At 44.0% G+C, this 23,151-nt stretch overlaps 1 protein-coding gene across 1 annotated transcript in view; it reads left to right on the forward strand.

The window, feature by feature from the left end:
• znf385d (zinc finger protein 385D) overlaps positions 1–23,151 on the forward strand; it is a 71,567-nt gene that overhangs the window by 16,839 nt on the left and 31,577 nt on the right. The window contains exon 3 of the mRNA XM_056444215.1: positions 17,429–17,542. Within this exon, the coding sequence (XP_056300190.1) occupies positions 17,429–17,542 (114 nt within the window). The remainder of the gene's footprint in view (positions 1–17,428; positions 17,543–23,151) is intronic.

Consider the following 23,151-nt stretch of genomic DNA (forward strand, 5'->3'; position numbering starts at 1 on the left):
CTGAGGCTGCAGTCCGCCGCCCCGCCTCCTCGTCTAAGTGACCCGGGCGTCACGGCAACAACCCAGAAGCTCCTCCGGGGGTTTGAATCCTGTCAGAGCGTCGGCCGTGGCGTGCGATAACCGCCGGACGCCGGGGGTGTCCATGTGTGATTGTTTCCTCGTTTCAGGATTCTCTCTCTCTCTCTCTCTCTCTCTCTCCGCACATCAGAGTCTTCGGATGTCTGTTTTCTCTTATTCGATGTTCTTTTGAAGCGATACGAAAAGAATATGTCAGCTTTTAAATGGCCAGCTGGTCGCCCGTTAAAGGAGGGAATAGTGCTCAATTTGAGAAGTTCAAGAAGGTATGTAGCCGTCATTAGAGGCTCTAGTCCACCCCCACCCAGAAAAACACACACCATGACATCAGATGTGGCATGTTGCTGTTGATAATTTGCTATGTTTTACCAAAAAAGAGAAAACAAGCGTGAAAAACAAAAGTTTCCGACAAAATATCTGGAATTTCGTACCAAACATGAGAGAAAGGAAGAGAGAACCATCCGGAACGGCTCCACAGGTGAAATTCCTCACGTTTTTCATGATAACCTGAACCCATTGGCACTTTGCTAAGTCCCGCCCCTTGAGCACAGACTGGCCAATCGTAGCGTAGCACTGGTCTGCTCCGCCCCATTGACTCTCATCCAATCCTCTCTTTTTTTAGGCTGGTTTTGTGGATTTTGGATAGAGTCGTATTCAATATTGCGTCATCGTTAAACTCATTTCCCGAGGGGTTGGAGGGAAGATGTTTCTACGTTAAGTTTGTGTAGCCGAGTTTGTTAGCATTGACTAGCGTTAGCTACTGAAGGTAGACTGTAGATACAGAACTCCTCACGGAGCTCTGACACCTTGACTATGGAGCCACAAGGGGGCGGAGCTTAGTACGGCATCAAGTAATTCACAAAAAAACCATATTTTTTATTTAATTTCCCACTTTCCCATATTTTTCTGTATGACACACCGGATAGTTCTAGCTCCCTTGTTGATACACATCATTAAAAAAGTCGCTTTGGTTCCCTAAACTAAAAAGGTATAGCGACTTATTGTCATAGATGACAATGAGATATACGACTGGGATGAATTTGGATCATACATTTCACAAGTTTATAAGAAGAGCATTGGCTCTATTTTATAATCCTCTTCTTCTGCCTCCAGTCTGATTCTGTCCTTTGCCAGAAAATCTGCGGTTTGTGTTTTTCCCATTGACGTTTCACTCAAGAAATCCGTTTCTATTGCCTCCTAAAGACAGCTGTGTGTGAGTTTCCCAGCATGCTCTGACATACGTCCCTCGGTAGTCTCATCCCCTGTAAGTGCGTTAGCGTTAGCGTTAGCGTTGGCCTCCACTGGGCGACCAGCTGGAGCGCGGAGACGAGACGTCTGCACCTGCAACGCCGTTTCTTCTTCCCCTCGTAATAAAAAGCACACAAGGCCCGGGGGGAGACGACCCCGGGGTCTTGTTGTTGCTACGGAGACGAAGTTGATGGGGATTTTACAAGAGTGACGGAGTCTGTGGAATGAATCGATGTTTTGAAGAGACGACCTGGGGGGTGGGGGGGGTACAAGGTCTTCAGTGACACTTCCTGTTTGTCATTATTGATACTTCCTGTTTGTCTTTAGTGACCCTTCCTGTTTGTCTTCAGTGACACTTCCTGTTTGTCTTCACTGATAATTCCTGTTTGTCTTTATTGACACTTCCTGTTTGTCTTCAGTGACACTTCCTGTTTGTCTTCACTGATAATTCCTGTTTGTCTTTAGTGACCCTTCCTGTTTGTCATTATTGATACTTCCTGTTTGTCTTTAGTGACACTTCCTGTTTGTCATTATTGATACTTCCTGTTTGTCTTTAGTGACCCTTCCTGTTTGTCTTCAGTGACACTTCCTGTTTGTCTTCACTGATAATTCCTGTTTGTCTTTATTGACACTTCCTGTTTGTCTTCAGTGACACTTCCTGTTTGTCTTTATTGACACTTCCTGTTCTTCTTCAGTGACACTTCCTGTTTGTCTTCAGTAATAATTCCTGTTGGTTTTCACTGATAATTCCTGTTTGTCTTTATTGGCACTTCCTTTTTGTCTTTATTGACACTTCCTGTTTGTCTTCATTGACACTTCCTGTTTATCTTTATTGACACTTCCTGTTCTTCTTCAGTGATTATTCCTGTTTGTCTTCATTGTCACTTCCTGTTTGTCTTCATTGATACTTCCTGTTTGTCTTCAGTGACACTTCCTTTTGTCTTCAGTGACACTTCCTGTTGTCTTCAGTGACACTTCCCCTCCTGTAAAGGCTTTCTCGTATATTTCTCTCTGCGTGAGCTTCCAGGAAACTCAAACAACGGTCAACTAGAGGTCATTTCCTTTCTTTCAATCATTTTAATTTTACGCTTTTACAAGTTACACATGACCAGAAAACAACAAAAAACAACAACAAATTAAAAAAAATTACACAACAGCATAAGAACCAACTATACGAACAATCAGACAATGACAGAAAAACACAGACAGAAATCAAACATAAATCATCATCCATTCTACATATGTAACCTACTATAATAATCGTTACACACACAGGATTATGTACAACATGGTCGCTACACAGGAAGCCAGACACATCAACCAATGCTAAAAAGAAAGAAGGGTACAACAGAATTCCAGGAAACAGGAAACCCCCTAATATGTCCGTCAAAACCATGAAATCATAAAAAAATGAAAATGAATGGAGGTCATTTCCCATGAGGAGGAGGCAGCTGCGTTGGTAGTGAGGAAACTGGGCTGAGAGTCAAGGATGGGAATTATTTGTTTGGCCCAAAATGCAAGTGCCGTCGCTGAGTTTGTAGTTTGAGGAGCGCAACAACCCCGTAAAGGAAGTTTCCTCGAAGTAAAGCTAAAGATGAACAACTTCAGAGCCGGATCCGAAGCGTGAAGCTGGACGCTCGCGTTGCGTTGTTCGGGGTTTCCAGGCGGCTCGTGCATTTTTCTATCCGAGCTCATTGATTTTTTTGGGGAAATCCAATAGACGGCCACACACTCCTCGGGCCCCTCTCTCTCGTTAACACGGCATCGGCCCGGTTTGATATTCACGGTGGAATATTACGAGAAGATAAATCGTTTAATCTTCGTTTTTATTGAACCCTGTCACGAGCGAGACGCTCTCCTCCATCCTGTGGCTGCGGCTGAAGCACTCTGATAGAATGATGGAGTAGGAATTAGCCAGCGAGGGAATTTAGAAAAATAAATAAAACACGATCGAACTCCATCCCTCTCCAGTTTCACTGCGCGGTGATTCATATGCAAAAAGACTTCCAATCTGCTGACGCTGCACTATTCCAGAACATATTAAAGGTGGAGGTGGAAAGACAAACGCATTATTATTTGAAGCACGTGTTTTTTGTCAAAAAATAAATATTACATGCAGGTAACTATATTTGGTCTTCATGAAGATGGTTTCTCAATGTCCTTCGTTTTGCATTCTTTGAGAGGTCACATGTCAATCAAACAATGTGGGCGGGGCTTAAACTACTTTTTAATGGTTTTTTTGTTCATGTTTGGGTTCCTATAAAATAAAATTGTATGCAGATACAATGTCGTCACCATCAACTTGTTTACCGATGACATCGTTGTGTTTCTTTGCAAAAGGCCGTTCCAGGAGTTGTGGGAATTACTTTTAAATTACAATTACTGTAATAATTTACCTAGTTTTGCAATTCAGCTAATCCAAGTCGAACAATATTAAAGCAACTTTAAAGAATCATTTCCTTAAAGAGTTCTTCAAAGTACCTATAAAGGTCTCTCAAAGAACCTTCAACAAATGGTTCTTGAAGGCACCATTTCTGGTTCCACAAAGAACCTTTCAAACCAGAGATCGTTAAAGAACCATTTCCTTAAATAGTTCTTCAAAGAACCTTCAACAAATAGTTCTTGAAGGCACCATATCTGGTTCCAAATCGAACCTTTCAAACGAGGGTTTCTAAAGAACCATTTCCTGAAATAATTCTTCAAAGAACCTCGAAAGGTGTCTCAAAGAACCTTCAACAAATAGTTCTTGAAGGCACCATTTCTGGTTCCACAAAGAACCTTTCAAACCAGGTTCTTTAAATTACATTTCACTGGTTACTTTGCATTACTTTAAGTCAACTAGATGAATCAATACTCGTGCATGTGTCCGCCGGGCTGCAACATAATCAATGTTCTACCTATTTAATTGTGAGAAACAACTTTGTTAGCTATGCACACAGTGATGTCACTCCCCCCTTTTTACTTAACATACTAAATAACGGCAACATGTCGATGCAGCGAAGGCATATTTCACATGAGGCCATTGTTTGAGAGTCCTGTAGTGTGAATAAACATGCATGGAGGTATATCATGCTTTATTTTAAAATGTAATCATGCGTCAGTTATCTGATTACGTCCTTTTTTCTCTTTAACTCTAATGGAATGTATATTTTGTGTTACGTGACGCCGTTCCATGTATTCTGTTACCCCCCATACCCGTCTGTTGGTGGTCAGGAGCAGCTGCAGTGGGAAACAACATTCACTTCTACGTGAGGGGAAACATGCATTAAAAATCAAGTCAAACAGTTTGTGACACTACATCCAAAATGTTTACTTCAAGAACTTTGTATTTATTTATCCTCGGTGATTTAGCTTTGATTTGCTGGACAGGCACAAGACAGAGAATAGCCCAAACTATAATAATGGATGATTGGTTTGCTCCGTGGAATCCTCACAGGCCGCTGACGCTTTGAGGTCACGGGAGGACCCGGTGCAGGAGGAGGGGTACATCGCTGTTACGTGGGTATCTCTCATCTCAGCTGGACTGGGGACCTCGAGGGAGCTCTCCCAGTTCCTTATGTTCCTACCGATGGGGCCCGGTGGTGTGATGGGAAAACATTCATAAAAACAATGCATCCGTGTGAGACAAGTGCAAAGAGAGCAGAGGAAAGGGAAGAAATGGGACTGCACACACACACACACACACACACAAGCAAAAAGAAGAAGTCAAGAGTTACAGAGAAATGGGGGAGAAGAAATACAAATAAAAGAAAGAGGAGACGAACAAGAAGTGGCGTCTGGAGCCGGCCCCGGTCTCTTAAAATCACGTTCCAATACGATGACGCTACGTTGTCGATTATGTTTCCAGGGAAACATTTCCCCCCGGATTATATTTGTTCCATAATAGGCGATATGTTGAAATAATGTAAGAAACGTACATATATTTTAAGCCAATTCAACTCAGTCGTTCTGTTTCACTTCACTCAGTCGTGTTTAAAAACCCTCGTCTGGGTTTAGTTGTATGCGAACATGTTTGGTTGCTGGAGCGGGAAAGAGGGTGTCACTAATGGGACTCAAATAATGAGCCAGACCAGGGGCGTGGGTCGGATTCACAGATCAGGGGGGCCAAGCCCCATGGGGAGTGGCAAGGGAGTATACGTCTGTAATTTCTTTAGGGGGGGCCCCGGATATCCATGGTTTGATAAGAAAGTGATGTTGCTCTGTAGTTTTGCTGCATTCAGTATATAATAACAAATTAGACTTTCAGGGTCGTAGTGATATATTTTGTTTATTTGGACTCTATCACTGAGATAAAGATGAACTAATTCAGTGTCAAATATACCATTTAATGGAAAGAAATATTTTAATAATATATATTAATGCAAAGAACAGAGAAAGCCTAGCGCAGCAGCCTCCCCAAGGTCCTAGTGCCCGGGGATTTTATCGTTATGTATGATGACAGGCTATTGGGTTGTAATTTGAAGGGGGAGAAAACATACAAACCAGAACGCACAAACATATATGTCGCATGTTAGCGTTATAAATAACGCGTCCTTTGGAGAAACAAGAGGTTCATTTAATAACATTTTTTAAAAAACTTTTAAAAAACACACTTTAAAAAGCCAATAATGCCAAATTTACAAGTTACACTCTCCATTTGAGCCAACGGCTCTCAACACTGACCCGTTTGAGTTTAATGTGTTCAAGCGGAAACAGACTTTTCCCACAAGGCTTTTTTCGGTAACTGGAATAGATCTTTAATAACTTAGTTAATCAGAAAGCAGATTACTTGAACTTCATTCACACCGCAGACGGCGGTGTGAATTTTCCAATCTAGTGAAGCGCTCGACAGCGAAATCTCTCACCTTTTATCCTTCCTATCTATCGTCCGTCTCTTCCTTCTGCTGCGTTCGGGTGTCTGTTAGACTCATTACACCGCAAGCTGCACAGAATTGCACACTTCAGAATACAATTTCCGGATGAGTTTAAGCGCCGCAAGATAATTCTTCATTTCGGTTCAGACGTTCGACATCAGTTCGTCCATCTTTTCAAACGGGCGGCACATTTCTCTCAAGCCTCGGCACAGATTCATTCATTCGTATATTTTCCCTCTTGCGTCATTGACTTTCCTTATCCACGTTTAAAGTTTTGCATATATAATGAGCGTGTCCAGAGCGCTGATTGGAGGCGGAGAGTGTCCTGTGTATGTACCTTGTTGTACAAACCAAAGACAAATATACAATAAAGTCTAATACAGTGTAATCACTCTAATCATTGGTAATCTAATATCTGAGAACATTACAACCTGACTTTCAAAACCTCACAGCTGGATTCTCAATATTCTGGGGATCACTTCCTCCCGTCTCATAAAGTTCTCCATGTTTCGTACGAACACCTGAAAGCCTGATCCCGCTCTTTATAAGCCAATAACCCCCCCCCCCCCCCCTTTCGGATTTGACTTGCTAATTCCCGAAGTTCTTCCACAACGACGCCAGCTGATGATGAACTAACGGACTGGGCCAGGCGGGCGGAGGTAATTGGGAGACACATAGAAGGGAGGATTGCATCTGACAGGTCATTCATCCCACTTTGGTTAATAGTAAGCGAGGCTGGCGGCTGTGAATGGAGCATTTAGACCTCAGCGGCGCCGCCCTCGGTGACCGGTCATCCTCCTACATGTACTGTAGTAGATATGAATGTACACGTTGCTAATGGAGAAGATTCCTCAGTCCCTCCGGAGCATGAGAAGAGAACCCCGCAGTATAAACACTGCCCGGCTCAGTCATATACAGGACTGTCTCAGAAAATTAGAATATTGTGATAAAGTTCTTTATTTTCTGTAATGCAATTAAAAAAACAAAAATGTCATGCATTCTGGATTCATTACAAATCAACTGAAATATTGCAAGCCTTTTATTCTTTTAATATTGCTGATTATGGCTTACAGCTTAAGAAAACTCTAAAATCCTATCTCATAACATTTTAATATTTCCTCAGACCAAGTAAAAAAAAAGATTTATAACAGCTGAGTGTTTGTCAAGGCTCAGGAAACCCTTGCAGGTGTTTCGAGTTAATTAGACAATTCAAGTGATTTGTTTAATACCCTACTAGTATACTTTTTCATGATATTCTAATATTTAGAGATAGGATATTTGAGTTTTCTTAAGCTGTAAGCCATAATCAGCAATATTAAAGAATAAAAGGCTTGCAATATTTCAGTTGATTTGTAATGAATCCAGAATGCATGACATTTTTGTTCTTTTAATTGCATGACAGAAAATAAAGAACTTCATCACAATATTCTAATTTTCTGAGACAGTCCTGTACATACATCACATGCGGCACACGTTGTATATAATGGATCAAAACACAGGCGTCGTTCGGACAGGTATGTGCTCTCCACTGCACCTTTTTTTTGGAAAGAACTCATTGCAAAGCTTCAAAAACTGCCAGCGCTGCAAATAAAATGAATTCCCTATTATTTCAAATGTATGCGTGGCCAATTTGGCTTTTTTCTGGGCCCATTATGTATTGTGTTATTTAAAAAAATGTTTTGGATGTTAAATAAGCCGCTGATTTGATTGTTTTATATGACATCATTTGCTCTGCCTTTTTGCAGCGAGAACACAAAATAGTTTGGGGAGCATGTTGGACATAAAATGTAGAATTTGAACCGGTAGAATCGAGCAGTTAACAGCTGAAGTATCTGTCAATAAACTGAGCTGTAGAGTTGTCGCGTGTCGTTGCTCCTAAAAATGAGACCTGTTCCCGTAAAACCCCCAAAAAGAAAATGGTTTTGAGAGGAGTTGAAGTGTAAGGATGTGACACCCGAGGTCTCTTTTGAAACATGTCGGCCATCTTGCTTTCATTTTAGGCTGCCGTTTGGTTCACTTGGTCAAGACCCAGAGAAGAAGAACAAATTATAGATTGTGTCCTTTTAGTTTATGTTCACACCGACTCTTTAAAAAAAAGAATAAAAAAAGTAAAGGACATGAAGTCGTCTCATAGACTGTGTCCAACAGGTGGATGTCGTTGTGACTTCACCCATTGGTTTGTGAGAACCTCAAATTTGGCATTCGGACCATCGCTCGTCTTGAAGGAGTCTTGGAACTAGAGATTGAGACCTTAAACTTATGTTTACAATGTTTACTGAGGGAATAAATCCAGAGAGAAGACGAGTTCCATACAATCTGACTTCTTTTTGCTCGGTCAGTAGTTACGGTGACCGGAAGTCCCGGTTTCAAGTTTGGGGGTCAGGAAGCCCGGAAATAAATATGTGGACAACACTCAACAGTCACCACTAACTTGTGGCTGTTTTCACGAAGTAATAGTAACTTGTTTTTTATCAATTTGATTGGCTTTTACCACGTTCTGATACGTTCATCGACCCAACGTCAACATGCACCCACGTGTCCGACTCCATCGCCGATTCGCCCGCTCGCCCGACAATCAAGCAATTTGTGAAAGCTGTTGCCATGACGCCTCGGCTCTTTCTGTCACTACGCTAAGGTTAGCTGTCACGAGGAAGAGGAAGTCGGTCTTTTCCAAAGGGATTTCTCCTCCGTCGAAAACGGTGGAAATGCGATCATTGGGGATTATTTCGTCTTCTGTTGGTGGCGTTGAAAGGTAGGATACATTTTGAAATGGTGCGTTCAAGTGCTTCACAGTTGTATATTTAGTTGTTTTTGGTGTCACAAAGAGCCCACAAATAAATAACTGATCGTGAACATTGTTAGTATTTTTGGCAATGCGAATCAACCGATGATAGTGGTGATTCTGCAGTGGTCGGGTGTATTAGGGATGGACGGGAGGAGGAGTACAGGGCAGTGGTGAGTGACTTTGTAAAGTGGGCCGATGAGAACCACCTGCGGCTGAACGTGGCCAAGACCAGAGAGATGGTGGTGGACTTCAGGAGGAAGGCGACAGCTCCTACACCTCTGAGTGTCCTGGGAGTGGACGTGGACATGGTGGAGGAGTACAAGTACCTGGGCGTCTCCATCGACAGCCGACTGAACTGGAAGGCCAACATCAACGCTGTGTACAAGAAGGGGATGAGTCGACTCTTTTTCCTGAGGAAGCTTCGATCCTTCAACGTGTGCAGCAAGATGCTGGAGTTATTCTACCAGTCGGTTGTGGCCAGTGTGCTGCACTTTGCCATTGTCTGCTGGGGAGCAGCATCGAGCCGGTGACACCAGCCGTCTTAACAAACTGGTTAGGAAGGCTGGCTCCATCATCGGCTGCCAGCTGGAGCACCTGGAACAGGTGGTGGAGAGGAGGACGTTGAAGAAACTGGTGTCCATATTGGACAACCCGGACCACCCTCTCCACCACCTCCTACAGGGACAGAGGAGTACTTTCTCCAAACGTCTCCTCACGCTCCGCTGCCACAAGGACAGATACAGGAGAACATTCCTGCCGACGGCTATGAGGCTCTACAACAGTTCACCTCTTGCCAGATCACCCTAACCCTTCTTATATTTGTGTTTTTTATTTTTATTTTTATTCTTGTGTGTTGCTGCTACTGGCTCGACAAATTTCCCCTTGGGGATTAATAAAGTATATATCTATCTATCTATCTATATACGATAATATAAACCTGGCTTATCCCGGTCCGTAGAGATAGCGCCGTAGATGTGATGGATCGATTATTTTGAATAATTTGTAATAATACAAACCTTTTTAAGTGTGTTGAGAGCGTCCAATCCAAAAAACGAGTTTCAGTCGTGTTCCTAGAAAGGAGATGTACGCCTGCAAGATATTCTGATATGTAATTGGTTTGACCACATGAATTATGTACGCACATTCACATGCGTAATGAAAACAGCTAGAATTACAGGCCACTGTAAACCAACTGGGCTTGATGATTAACCAAATATGCACTGACGACGGCATCAATAATGAACCACTTCAGAGATCGGCATTCCTTCGTGAAAAGCAGGTTATGTCGCATGTCGCTTTTTGGGGTGTTTATATTTGTTCTTGCAAACTCGTGCCACGGAAAAAAATGAACAATAAACACGTGTCCACCGTGCGGTAAATGTGACAAAGACACTTTAATCTCCTCAGGAAAGAGCTCAGGCGGCCGGATTAAACCAAAATGTCACGTAATTGATTATTTGATTCCTTTTGTTGTTGTATTTTAATGCCAGATTGAAAAAAAAACAATATCGGGGGACGAACCCGCTGAGTGATTATTTTTGTTATCAGGCGTCAGTCGTGTGCGTCGTCTCGGCCGCCGCCTCGGCTCATCACTGTCTGGCAGCGGCGAGCGGGGGAGGGGGTGAACTTTTGAGACGGACAGGCCTTCTGCGGGCTGTCAGATGGTATCCGGCAAACGACCTGCTTACTCCCCCTCGCCGCCGCCGCCGTCTCCGCTGACAGACGCATCAGCGGGCGACAGATAGAGAGATCAGAGCGAAGGGTTTGCTCGCGGCGTTACGCTTTCGCTCTCAGAAGGGCGCAAATTAAAATGTCTGTTTTTATTTGTCGGCAACAACACAAAACGTACATGAAGCCATCAAACCAAGGAGAGAGGAAACAGTAAAGGAGGTTGAGGGAATAGATACATGGGCTTGTGGACGTCTGTTATGAACCCTCGACTTGACACATTTTGCTGTCTCAGAATACAGTGGTAACCAAGTAAATGTTTGTTTTTTTGCAACCGATAAAATAAAGTTACAATATTTGAGTGACGTAGAGATCCTGTATTTGGCTCTGCAACCTGTCAATCACCTTGTAGCCCCGCCCCTAAAGCGTCCCCTGCTTAATGGTCTGTTTGACTCTAAATGACCATAATGTACTAAATGATGACATCATGCTGTAAAGAAGTATACTTGAAACTAGAGACTGAGACATAAACTCACGTTTACAATGTTTACTGAGGGAATACATCAAGAGATAAGTAGAGTCATTATATAGACTTCTATACAACCAGAGGAGTCGCCCCCTGGTGGTCAGGAGAGAGAATGCAGCTTTAACACATGAAGCATAGACTTCTATACAACCAGAGGAGTCGCCCCCTGGTGGTCAGGAGAGAGAATGTAGGTCAAAAGACGTGCATTGGTGTCACCCGGCAGACTCGGAGGTTGCCGGCTGGTTAAAAATGGAAATTTAGAAGCGAAACCTTTTTAGATCCTAAACCATCCCCGTTTACCTACAATTGCTTTTTCGATGTTAAGGATTTTCAAGACCTGTTCAAAGACACTACAAATATCTATTTTCTTTGAAGTGCAGATTGGCTGCGTTTGCCATCTGCTCCGTGATCGTCGGCGTTGCGGTTACCTCGGGCGAGAAGCAGGCGGCTCATCAGGATGATTGACAGGTGTTAGCGCTGCTCGAACTCGACCAGCCACAGGAACAAAAATAGCAGTTTGCCGTGTTAAGGAAGTGATTTTGAAAGATGTCGTTAAAAAGAAAGAAAGCGGGGGCGGGAGGGATGGCGTGCGTGATGCGCTTGGCCGTGCGTGGGCGGCTGTCGGCGTGCGCGGTAAACATGCGCGGCGTCGCGGTACATTTGCTCCGGCGACATTCCCGTCACCCGGCAGGCGTGGCCCGTGTGGAGTGTGTGTGTGGCTCAGTGGGTGGCTGATGGGGGCATGGGGGGATGATATAACATCTCCCAGGCGCCCCAGCTACTCTCTGCCGGCGAGGCTCGAACACATCGCGTTTCGGTGATAACTCTCACGGAAAAGAAGAGGTGGAATTTCGACTGCGGAATTCTGGGTAAATGCGTCGCCAAGAATAGCACAGCGGGATGAACACAGGCCCCCGGGAGCTTTCAATCCACTGCATACCCCGGTGATTAATGGCAACGCCGCGTACTTAAATCTCTCTTGATGATCCCGCAGCATCGTGCCATGTCCCGCGGCCTCATCGCCGCAGATTCATTTCACAGCATCTGCCCCGGGGGTGACGGAGGGATAACATGTTTCTAGCTCGGTGCGTGTTTCTAGTAAGAGGTCATCCGGCTCTCTCTCTCTCTCTCTCTCGTGGCCCAGATGTTTTTTAACTGTCGTGAGCTCTCCCAGAGCTCCGGCCCCAGTTTCCCAGCAGGCTGCAGTGTGTTCAGGGTGAAAGGCGTTGCACGTGAGAAGGTGGGAGTTATTTGCTTCTACCTTGTTGACTTTGCCTCGTGTGCATGGCAACGAATAGATTATGTAAGTGACGTAAACTCAGGTGTCACCCGGTTTCGTAGCTAAACGCTCGGCTGTATAATATAAATGTTTCATTTTCCAGGGACATTTTCAGCAAAATTCATTTTCCATTAAAAGCCGACAATGCATCGCAAATTTTTTTTCTCCAACTGTTAAGTAGATGTGTGTTAAATAATTCTGCCTCGTTTTGAGTGCTGCTCAAGCTGAATAAAAAAGCTTTTACTGTCTCTGGACATTTATGAGCTATACAATTCAGAATAACTGCCATTTTCCACTTAAGTGTAAACATTTATTTTTTTAACTTAACAGGGTTTTGACCTTGCCGTCTAAATATCTTAATGTTTCTCGAGAGGACCTGTTTCTGCCAAGTGGAACATGCTGTAAACTCAACTTATTATAACCTTATAGTGGCGCGACGTCGGCATTCATTTGGATTCATGTTTCCAGTGACCTGATGAATGTTAAGCCCCAATATATGTACAGCTTTCAGCTCGGTTTTTGGTCTCCACCACCAAGGGAATTACACTTTTTGGCTGTAAACATTGAGCGAATGAATCGGCTGAAAGCAATTTGTGATTTTGACCCCTGTGTCATTCACCCAGTTGACCCTTAAAACCACAAATAGTCTCCTTACGGACCAGCACCTTGTTATTCCGGTCCAGTCTCATTACCGGGGCGTCAAATAACTACGTTTTCTGTCGCGACACACAAGACACCATCAGACCTTCAAGTGATTACAGTGTACATTCATAAGACGCCGTGATGACATGGAATAAAGACCGAAAAACCAACCGCACGAAGGCGAAGGACGGATGGGACCAATAAGCACAGGACTTTCCTTCAGGGACCTTCTACTTGACAAACGTATTTTAAACCCAGACCATGATCTCTTTTTCCTTGAACCCTTTTCTTTCTTTCTTTTCTCCCAAATGCAACGTATTAGACGCAGTTTGACCAGTCTGACTTCCCGGAAAGTGACTTTGAGGGTCCCGAACCGGCGAATTGAGATCTTCCGTGCCGTCTCAATCCTTTTCTTTCAATCAGAAAATACAAATTTTCAGCGGAGCAGAAAACCCAAAGCAACTCGTCAGAAAAAAACTTTTATGCCGAATGCCGCGGTACGAAAACACCCAAAAGGACTCCCATGTGACACCGAGTATCGTCTGTGAGCGATTCGTGGGAGACTCCCTCGCTTCCAGCCGACAGCTCAATTGCTGTAATTGTTTGTTTGCAGCGAGGGGAACATTTCCTTGTCATGGCATGATTTTTTGATAACATGTATACAAACCAAGTGCATATTCATTTGGACAGAAATGGACTGGATCCAATCTGTGAAAGTGGAACCATTCGATACATATTACGGTTACATCTCACCCTTCTTTGAGACGCGGTACATTAAAAGAGAAAGACGCGAGTGATTGAAAAAAGGAATATATACTTCAGCGTGCAGTAGCCGACTTACAGATGTCGACTTCTCTCGCTCAGTCAAAAATCAGTAATGAGCGACTATTTCATTGGTTTTATGCTCAGTCAGAACCATATTGAGAGCTCATAACTCCAGCAAGCCATTACAACCCTGCAATAAACCCTTCTATAAATCACAACCGTCCCTCTTTCCCAGGATGCACCTGTTTCTGTCTCCGAATGCATCGGTATGCTTCATTTCGTCCAGGAAACCGCCGTTCACGTCCCGTGCGAAGCTAAAAGCCGGTGTCGACGCGTTGCCTCATCGCTCTCTCGTCACGCGTCGTTGGCGTCGCTCCGCTGTGTTGAGAGACGAATCCTTTTCTGTGAATGTTTCCCTTGACTACCTGAAGGTGTTTCTGTCGGTGTCCGCTTGTTTAACCCGTCATTACACCACGTCCCTCTCGGTGTTCATTGGATTGGATTCAATCTATCGTCATTGCACAGAGTACGGGTACACAGGCAACGATATGTATTCTCTGCATTTAACCCATCCTTAGATATTATGGAGCAGTGGGCTGCAGTGATGCGCCCAGGGAGCAACTAGGGGTTCAGTGCCTTGCTCATGGACACTTAGACTTGTAACTAATGGGGAGTGCGGGGATCGAACCGACGACCTTGGTGTTGCAGGACGACCCCCTTACCCCACTTAGCTACAGCCACCTCTCCATCCGAGTCTCTGTCAAGCCTCTTCTCGTCTCTCGTCTCGATTTCTGCTTCTCAAGCGGTCTCCGACGGACTGTCAGTCTGAACTTGAATGCGTCTCCTCAGTCAGAACCAGCTGTGGCTCTTTCATTCGGCGCCTCTTTGTTCTCCTCGGTCCGAGCCGATAGCCGCCGACACGCCGGGAACCCGTCCGAGTCCGCAAACCGGTTCATTCCCATCTCGTGTTCCCTGAGCATCGATCCGTCGGACATACAAGGAAGTGGGTCGGGCGGACGAGGAATGTGTCTTGCTGGATGGCGCATAACATCGGACGATAAGACAAATAAGACAAATGAACACAGTGCGAGAAATCTATATCGTTGTCTCTTGGTGACGATTGAGCGAAATGACGAATTTCGCCAACAGAGCCCGCCGATGACAGAAGTCCTTCTTGAGCCTCAGCCAATCAGTGCAGGAGAAGAGAAGCGAGGGAAGACGTCTGTGCCCTCTTTCTTCTCTTTCTTCTTTCCTTCTCCAACTGTTGTCTTGTCTGGAAATTTCCATTCCGACGAGTATTTGCGTCACTCGTCAGCCCCCCGGCGGTGTTTCTACCTCCTTTCAGAGATCACCTGACCCCCGTCACCTGCCAAACCAGCTGCTCCTCATTCAACCCGTCACAGTGTGTGTGTGTATGTATACAGAGACCCCGGTCTCAGGCATTCTTTTGGCCGATCGCGTGCGATTCCAAGCTACTCCAGAAGTCGGTGTCACCTGCGCCTGATTATTCGCCGTCCCGCCTCGCTCCCCGAGGGATCGCTTGGCTGGTCGCGTTGCCAGAGCGGGTGACGGTGATGATTTCTGCTAGTAGTTTTCCACTTTTGTTCCAGAGGTGAATATCTCTGGAAACTTTTTTTTTCTAAACCTCTGCACACACACGCACACAAAATAAAAACTTAGCAAAAAAATAATGTAAACGGCCCAAAAAATGTTTGGTAACGCAGAAAACGAGAGCGTATCATCGCTGTGAGATAGCTTCTGCGGCAGAGTTGTCAAGGTGGATTAATCCTCCCACACCTCCTCCTGCTGCTGGTGCCTTTTCAGACACTTTCCCTGCGAGGCGGATGGGTTTGCTCATTCCTCAAAGCCCTCAGAGGGAACAGGCGCCGACCGGTTATATTCTAAAAGATGAAAACGTATGTGCTGGTTATTTTTTTCCCGTTTATGCGTCCATGTTTTTTTCTCAGAAAAAACATGTGCCTCTGGGTTTTTAGTTTTTCTCGACTGCGCGATGGTAAATTTAGCGTTTTTTTATCATTTAGTGGAAACGTTTTAAGTTGTATAAATGATTAAAAACTGAATTTCACAGTGTGGAGTGATGCTGTCGCAAATCAGACGACCGAAACATAACGACTTGAGTCAGAAGTGGTAATAGGAGACCAGAAAGCAATAATTAATACATTTGAAAACTATTTGTCATCAGTGCAGTATTCTAACTGATATAAAAATAAATATTTTCTAAATATAAGCAGTTCATGACATTAACATGTAAATTATAACATCCATATTATTAGAAACAAACCATTGCAACGTATTCGTAAAAATTGTGAGAAGAGTGAATTGCTGCTGACCATTTTTACATTTCCTCCACTCAGAGTAACACCCAAGGGTGTACTTCACATTTAAATGGTAAATAAAAACCAATGGGAGTAATTATGCATTTTTATTTGTTAAGCAATCCTAATAAAATCTCCCGCGACCCACCTGGAGGTCTAGACCCGGTCTTTGGGAAGACACTATGACCTTGGTCATAAACTATAAATTGCCAAAATATGCCGAAAAATTCATTTAATGTGCAATATATATATATATATATAAAGCCTCTCAGTGAAATTGACACGCCATGATAAATACCCTATTATGAGCAGAATATTCATGAGACGATACATGAAAAATGTTGATCTGAATCCCGTAAAAATAAAAATGAATGTTCTCCTGCCAGCGGGTTTGATCCGTGAAGCCACAGCTGGATATTGTGCCTCTGCGGAACTCGGCGGGCTTCCAGAACCAGCATCGGTTGAGATACAGCGAGGTCTCCTCACTGCGATCCAAACAATGGATTCATTTAGTCAGAGAGCAACCCGGCGGCTGCAGCTCGCCGCCAGAACTCTCTCTCTCTCTCTCTCTCAAAGACGGTCGTTTCGCTCGGCGCTCGGCCGTGACCTCGAGTGTCGAGGCACTTGTTCCCGCCGAACGGCTCCTCCTCGGATCGACTCGCACCTCATTTGTTCGGCGCCTCTGAGAAAAAGCTTCGGCGCGTGCGGTTCATGTTATTTCTTTTACACGGCTTTGATTCTTTAATGAGCTGTGAGCAAATAAACGCACCGAAAAACCGTAAAGGAATACTTCACCGAATTCGAAAAGTATGGCTCTTTAAATGTGGTTTCTTTTTGGGGGGGGGGGAGCAATCAGACACCGTGACATTAACGCAGCCTGTGACTACACGGAAGGCTCGGTTGTTAGAAGATTCAATTCACTGTTGTCTCTTTGAGAGAAACGGTGATGATGAGGAGACGCAGCGATGCCGGCGGCGTCCCCCGAGCCCCGAGCGCTCATTTGAGGGATTTGGCCCGACGCTTCATTACAGTTAAAGTCCACGCACTCAAACATTGATACTGGGTCTCCAGTGTAAAATATCTGAGCCGCGAGAGATCTAAAAAATACAAAATACAAAATGCAGCTGCAGGCCGCCCCGATGTCACGGCGTCGCAGCCCGGCGAGTGATGGAGGACTGAAGGTGATCCGCAGGTCGGCTTGAGCGACTGTTTTAATTAGCCCTCTCCCCGTGTCCCCCCTTCTGTCTCCAGATGGACCCCGTGCAGAAGGCCGTCCTCCATCACACCCTCGGCCTCCCTCCCACCACCACCGCAAAGAGGAGGCACGTGTCCTGCAGCGTCTGCCGGCTGAGGTTCAACTCGCAGGTGAGCAAAGATCTTCTCCTGAAGAGGAGCGAAAGTTTAACAAAAAAATAAGTGAAATGGGGAAAACGGGAAATTATACCCTCGGACGCCAAAGTCTGTGGTCTCAGTCGTGTTGTCCTTCACACGCTTACCATGGCCATATTTATTTATTTGGCTTTGTGTCTTTTTGTCGCTTTGGACTAGGCGAAAATATCTCATTCCGTTGAATTTGGAAAAATGCTAACGACATTCCCCCCCGCTTCAGCTCTTTGCTCTACTTTGTGTGTCGTGGGATTTGAGAGCTCAAGCGGAGCATTTACATTTAAACAGCATTTAAATAACCTTTTTAGTGTGACCTATACATTGTTAAAGGAGGTCAACGGTACTGTAGCGGTGAAACTGATTTGTAGGCAGCACGCGGCCGTCTTACCAAGCAGGGGACGACGGAAACATGACACCGAATCCTCCCTTTGCTAAGTCCCGCCCATCTGATGCCGACTAGGCCAATCACCTCGCAGCATCGGCCAGCTACGCGAATCACTGAAGACCAACGAAAATGCACAAATGAGATGATAAAATAAGCTTCTGTGAACGAGTTACACACTGTGAGCACTGTGTGACATACTGTATATCAAGGTGTCAAACTCATGTTCACCGTGGGCCAAATCAGCATCATGGCCGGCCCTCTTAAAGGGCCGGAAACACTTTATAAACTCCTCAAATATAGTGTTAAATAACTCTTTGCATTTGATTATTGTTTATTTGAGTGTAGAAATATTGTATATAAGAAAATGTCTCTAATATTACAACTTAAATCCATTTAATCCTAAACCTTCAAAATAAAAGCACAGGATATGTTTTTCAATTTCTTTAAGAAAAGGTGATCACGTGTCTTTAAAGCCGCCAGGGGCCACATAAAGCCCACGGGCCTTGTGTTTGACACCTGTGCTGTATATGAATAATAAGCAAATAAACGATATAGAGATTAATGACGACTCGGATTTTGTTCTGCAGCTTAAATGAGAGGGAAAATAGTTGAGTCAGCGGAAGATTGAACTCCAAATGAAAGCTTTAAAAATAAAACCCTTGTGTTCAGTCTTCTGAAGGTGTCGAGAGTGAATCAGGCGAAGACGTTTATAGAAAATCTCACCTCGTTAACTTCTGTTTCGCTGTGAGTTTTTTTTTCTTTTCCGAGAAGAAATCCGAGTCTCTGAGTTTGTGTCTTACGTACAGAAGGTGAAGGAAAAGCAGCCGTATTTACTCGCCTCTGAACATCATCTCTCGCCGCCGTTGGGTTGCATCAGATACGTCTCTCAGACCTCTGGCGTCGACATTGAAGATGAGTAAAGAGCCGTGGAGAGGTTTTACATTTAAGCCCCGAGCTGCAGATGTGGGAATGTTTTTCTTCTTGTTTTTAATCTGTATTCATTTCTCATGTTTGGCCTCTCGCTCACCTCTTCTCTTTCTTTAAACACTATTAGTCAGTGGGCTGTGCTCTGAGTTTTTGGAGATGATTAACCATTGAACCAGGTTATCGTAGGCAGCTCCCCTGCATGTCAGACACTAATCTAGTCGGCTAACGGTAAATTATCGGCTAACGAGCGATAGCTATCTGTCCAAAAATAAGAAATGCCGGCTCCATATATTCAGCGCCCTCTAGTGGACAAACTATGTAACAGTGACTGTTTGAATTAGCTGAATCTTATATGTCAAGTCAAACATGATTTTATAGAGAAAAGATATCAAAACTAAGAAAATATATAAATAATTGTAAATTATAATAAAGCAATTTGGGGAATATTGAGGAATTAATCGCAAATTAGTTAATAAACAAAGCAATTGGCAAAATACTTTGAATTCATGAGCCAACTTGGAAAAGGGGGCGGAGCTAAAAAGCCACTGGAAATGACAGCGGTGGCGCGTTTTAAACAGATCAGAGCGACATATCGGGACACGCAAAAGAGAAACGTTATCTTGCCCAAAAAAAAAGAACATTTTAAATTATGTTTCTGCAATATTCCCAAAATCCTACAGAATAATCCCATTGCATTGTTTTCTAAAAACAGAAATACACCATGACTGCAGAATTCTTTTGGCCTCCACCTTAAACTGGTGTTTTCACGTCAATGGAGCTCCAGCATCAGTGAACCGCCTGCAGAGAAACCCGCCGCCCCTTTAGCTTTAACATATTCCAACAGAAGGTATATAGGAAATCTTCATTCTGAGCTCTTATTGTGAAAGCGTCTTCCTCTTCTCACCGCGTTGCCTTCATCCCAACCTGCGATACAATAATAAAATGCATTGCACTTACACAAGCTCGCCCGGCGCTCAATTTCCATACCATTTTGAAAGTAATCAAAATATTTGAAAGGGGAAATCGGCGGCGCCGCCACGTGTTGTTGACTCAGAAGCGTCCCTTAATAGCAACGCCGTCGCTCTTTCATTAAAGGGGTAATCAATCTATTTCGCACGCCGACTGTGCCGGTGATTACTCAGGATGAGGTTATTATGTTTGTTACAGGCGGAAATCTATCTCGGTGTGTTTACTGTTCATCAGCTGTTTATTTTAGGGCTCCATTAGAGAGAGACAGCTTCGAACCTGTCAGTCAACAGCCGGGAGGTCTCTCACACCCTGAAGCCAGGAGAAGAGTCTCCCAATGTCCGCCAGTGGCCGTCCATCATACCGTGGACCGAGAGATGATGCCGGGCAGGTTTTCTGCTAAAAGCGGATCAGGTTTTGGGGGGGGGGGAGGGGTAGAGAGTCTGTTTATGAACCAGTTTATGACCTGAAGACCACGCTTTGGAGTCCGTTTACATTGGATGCATTTAGAGCACTTAACGTTATCTCTTTGCCTGCGGAGCTTTTTTTGTAGATTGTGACATACCTGCAGCTTTTAACAAACTGGTACTCGGAAAAGAGGGATTTCCCTCTTTTGGACATGTTTTGGAAAGAGACGTGGAGGAATATACACTACCGTTCAAAAGTAAAGTGTCAGAAATATCCTTATTTTTTAAAGTAAAGCGTTTTTTATCAATGAAGATAACATTAAATGAATCATAAATACTCTCTCTACACAGTTAAAGTGGTAAATGACTATTCTCTGGTGTGTAATGAAGTCTCTCCAGAGGTGTGTAGAGGCCCATCTCCAGTGTTCTAATGGTACATTGTGTTATCGCCTTAGAAGACTAGCGGAGGGGTAGAAAACCCTTGAAAACCCTTTTTATGTGAGCGCAGCTGAAAACAGTTATGCTGGTGAGAGAAGCTATAAAACTGGCCTTCCTTTGAGCCACAAGAAGAACTACATTAATATTTACAATAAAAATCATTATTTCTAAACATGTCAATGTTTTGACTTTTATATTCATTTAGCAATTAATTTGATATAAAAGTGAGAGTTTACATGGAAAACATGAAATTGTCTGGGTGACTCCAAACTTTTGAACGGTAGTGTACGTATCGCCTCTTTTTAGTCTGATTCCCTATGAAGGAATCTTTTCCAGGAGGCCTGAGTATGTAAGGCATCAGGAACATCGCCCCTCTCTACGGGAGGAACCAAAAGATCAACTCCTCCTTATTTAAAGGGCCAAACACGTCGTAGTCACAGCAAGCGTTCAGTCTGTCACGCGTCATTACAACACATTAGTTATTTTTTAGTGTTGTACCTGCTGCTTTTTTCTTTGTAGTAGAGTTAAACAATGCAGGACACGTATCGCTCGAAAGGGAATATCGTCACTTTGTGCAACTCTGAAATAGAGTCCGCTATTTTTTAGAGAAAAATAAGTAACAGAAGAAGAGAGGGAAGGCTAGTAGAAGAAGAAAGCTAGAAGAAGAAGGCTAGAAGACGAAGGCTAGTAGAAGAGGAAGAAGAAGGCTAGAAGAAAAACAAGGCTAGAAGACGAAGGCTAGTAGAAGAGGAAGTCTAGAAGACGAAGGCTAGTAGAAGAGGAAGGCTAGAAGACTAAGGCTAGTAGAAGAGGAAGGCTAGAAGACGAAGGCTAGTAGAAGAGGAAGGCTAGAAGAAGAAGGCTAGAAGACGAAGGCTAGTAGAAGAAGAAGGCTAGAAGACGAAGAAGATGGCTAGAAGACAAAGGCTCGTAGAAGAGGAAGAAGAAGGCTAGAAGAAAAACAAGCCTAGAAGACGAAGGCTAGTAGAAGAAGAAGGCTAGAAGAAGAAGAAGAAGAAGAAGAAGAAGAAGATGGCTAGAAGACAAAGGCTAGTAGAAGAGGAAGGCTAGAAGACGAAGGCTAGTAGAAGAGGAAGGATAGAAGAAGAAGGCTAGAAGAAGAAGAAGAAGAAGAAGAAGGCTAGAAGAAAAACAAGGCTAGAAGACGAAGGCTGGTAGAAGAGGAAGGCTAGAAGACGAAGGCTAGTAGAAGAAGAAGGCTAGAAGAAGAAGAAGGCTAGAAGAAAAACAAGGCTAGAAGACGAAGGCTAGTAGAAGAGGAAGTCTAGAAGACGAAGGATAGTAGAAGAGGAAGGCTAGAAGACGAAGGCTAGTAGAAGAGGAAGGCTAGAAGAAGAAGGCTAGAAGACGAAGGCTAGTAGAAGAAGAAGGCTAGAAGACGAAGAAGATGGCTAGAAGACGAAGGCTAGTAGAAGAGGAAGAAGAAGGCTAGAAGAAAAACAAGCCTAGAAGACGAAGGCTAGAAGAAGAAGAAGGCTAGAAGAAGAAGAAGATGGCTAGAAGACAAAGGCTAGTAGAAGAGGAAGGCTAGAAGACGAAGGCTAGTAGAAGAGGAAGGCTAGAAGACGAAGGCTAGAAGAAGAAGAAGAAGAAGAAGAAGAAGAAGAAGAAGAAAAAGAAGGAGAAGAAGAAGAAGGCTAGAAGAAGATGAAGGCTCGAATGAGAAGAAGAAAAAGAAAAAAAAGAAGAAGAAGGTGTTTTTTCTGCTGTCCAGGAAACTGTCGGGCCTCAGACCTCAACCCTTCACAGAAGCAGAAGATACGAGGCGTCGTCGTCACACTGGAAAGACGATTAGCGGTTAAATGTTCAATTCAAATGTTGTTTCTTGAGCCAAACTAATTAGCCTCGGATGGCTTTACGAATGTGTCCAGCAAAGGAAAAGAAAGAGAAGCACAATGTCATGGGGATACTTAGGAACACAGCTTCAGGGGATCTCGGGAGGGATCCCCCTCCTGAGACGGGCAAAAAGAAAAGAGGGAATAATGACACAATGTTCTCTTGTGTGCGGAGAAACTGACAAATATTGTTTCAAGACTGGAGAAACATGAGCTGAGGGGAAGGGGGGATGGGGGGGGGGGGGCTCATCAACCCTCAGACGAGGAGGCGAAACACAGTCACATGGACTTCAATAGAAATCCAAAGAGAGCGAGATTAAAAACAGAAATGGAGGGCAGAGAATGAAAAGAGACAAAAGCGTGATTACGATCTAAACCACGGAGAGGGGCCTCGCTTAAATGAGACATCGACTAAAGGACGGTTTGAAAAGTAACTTAACTTAGGGACGGATGCATAACTTTGAAAATAAATGCTCATCATGAATTTAATCACACAGAAAAACCCGATAAGACTGATAATAAAACTTTCTGTCTGCTTCTTTGTCGTTTTGTTGTTAATAAACACAAAGAACGCGATGACTCGGTCATGGTTCCCTGTGCGGTTCCTTT

The sequence above is a fragment of the Pseudoliparis swirei genome, chromosome 22 (assembly GCF_029220125.1).
Source record: "Pseudoliparis swirei isolate HS2019 ecotype Mariana Trench chromosome 22, NWPU_hadal_v1, whole genome shotgun sequence".
NCBI lineage: Eukaryota > Metazoa > Chordata > Actinopteri > Perciformes > Liparidae > Pseudoliparis > Pseudoliparis swirei.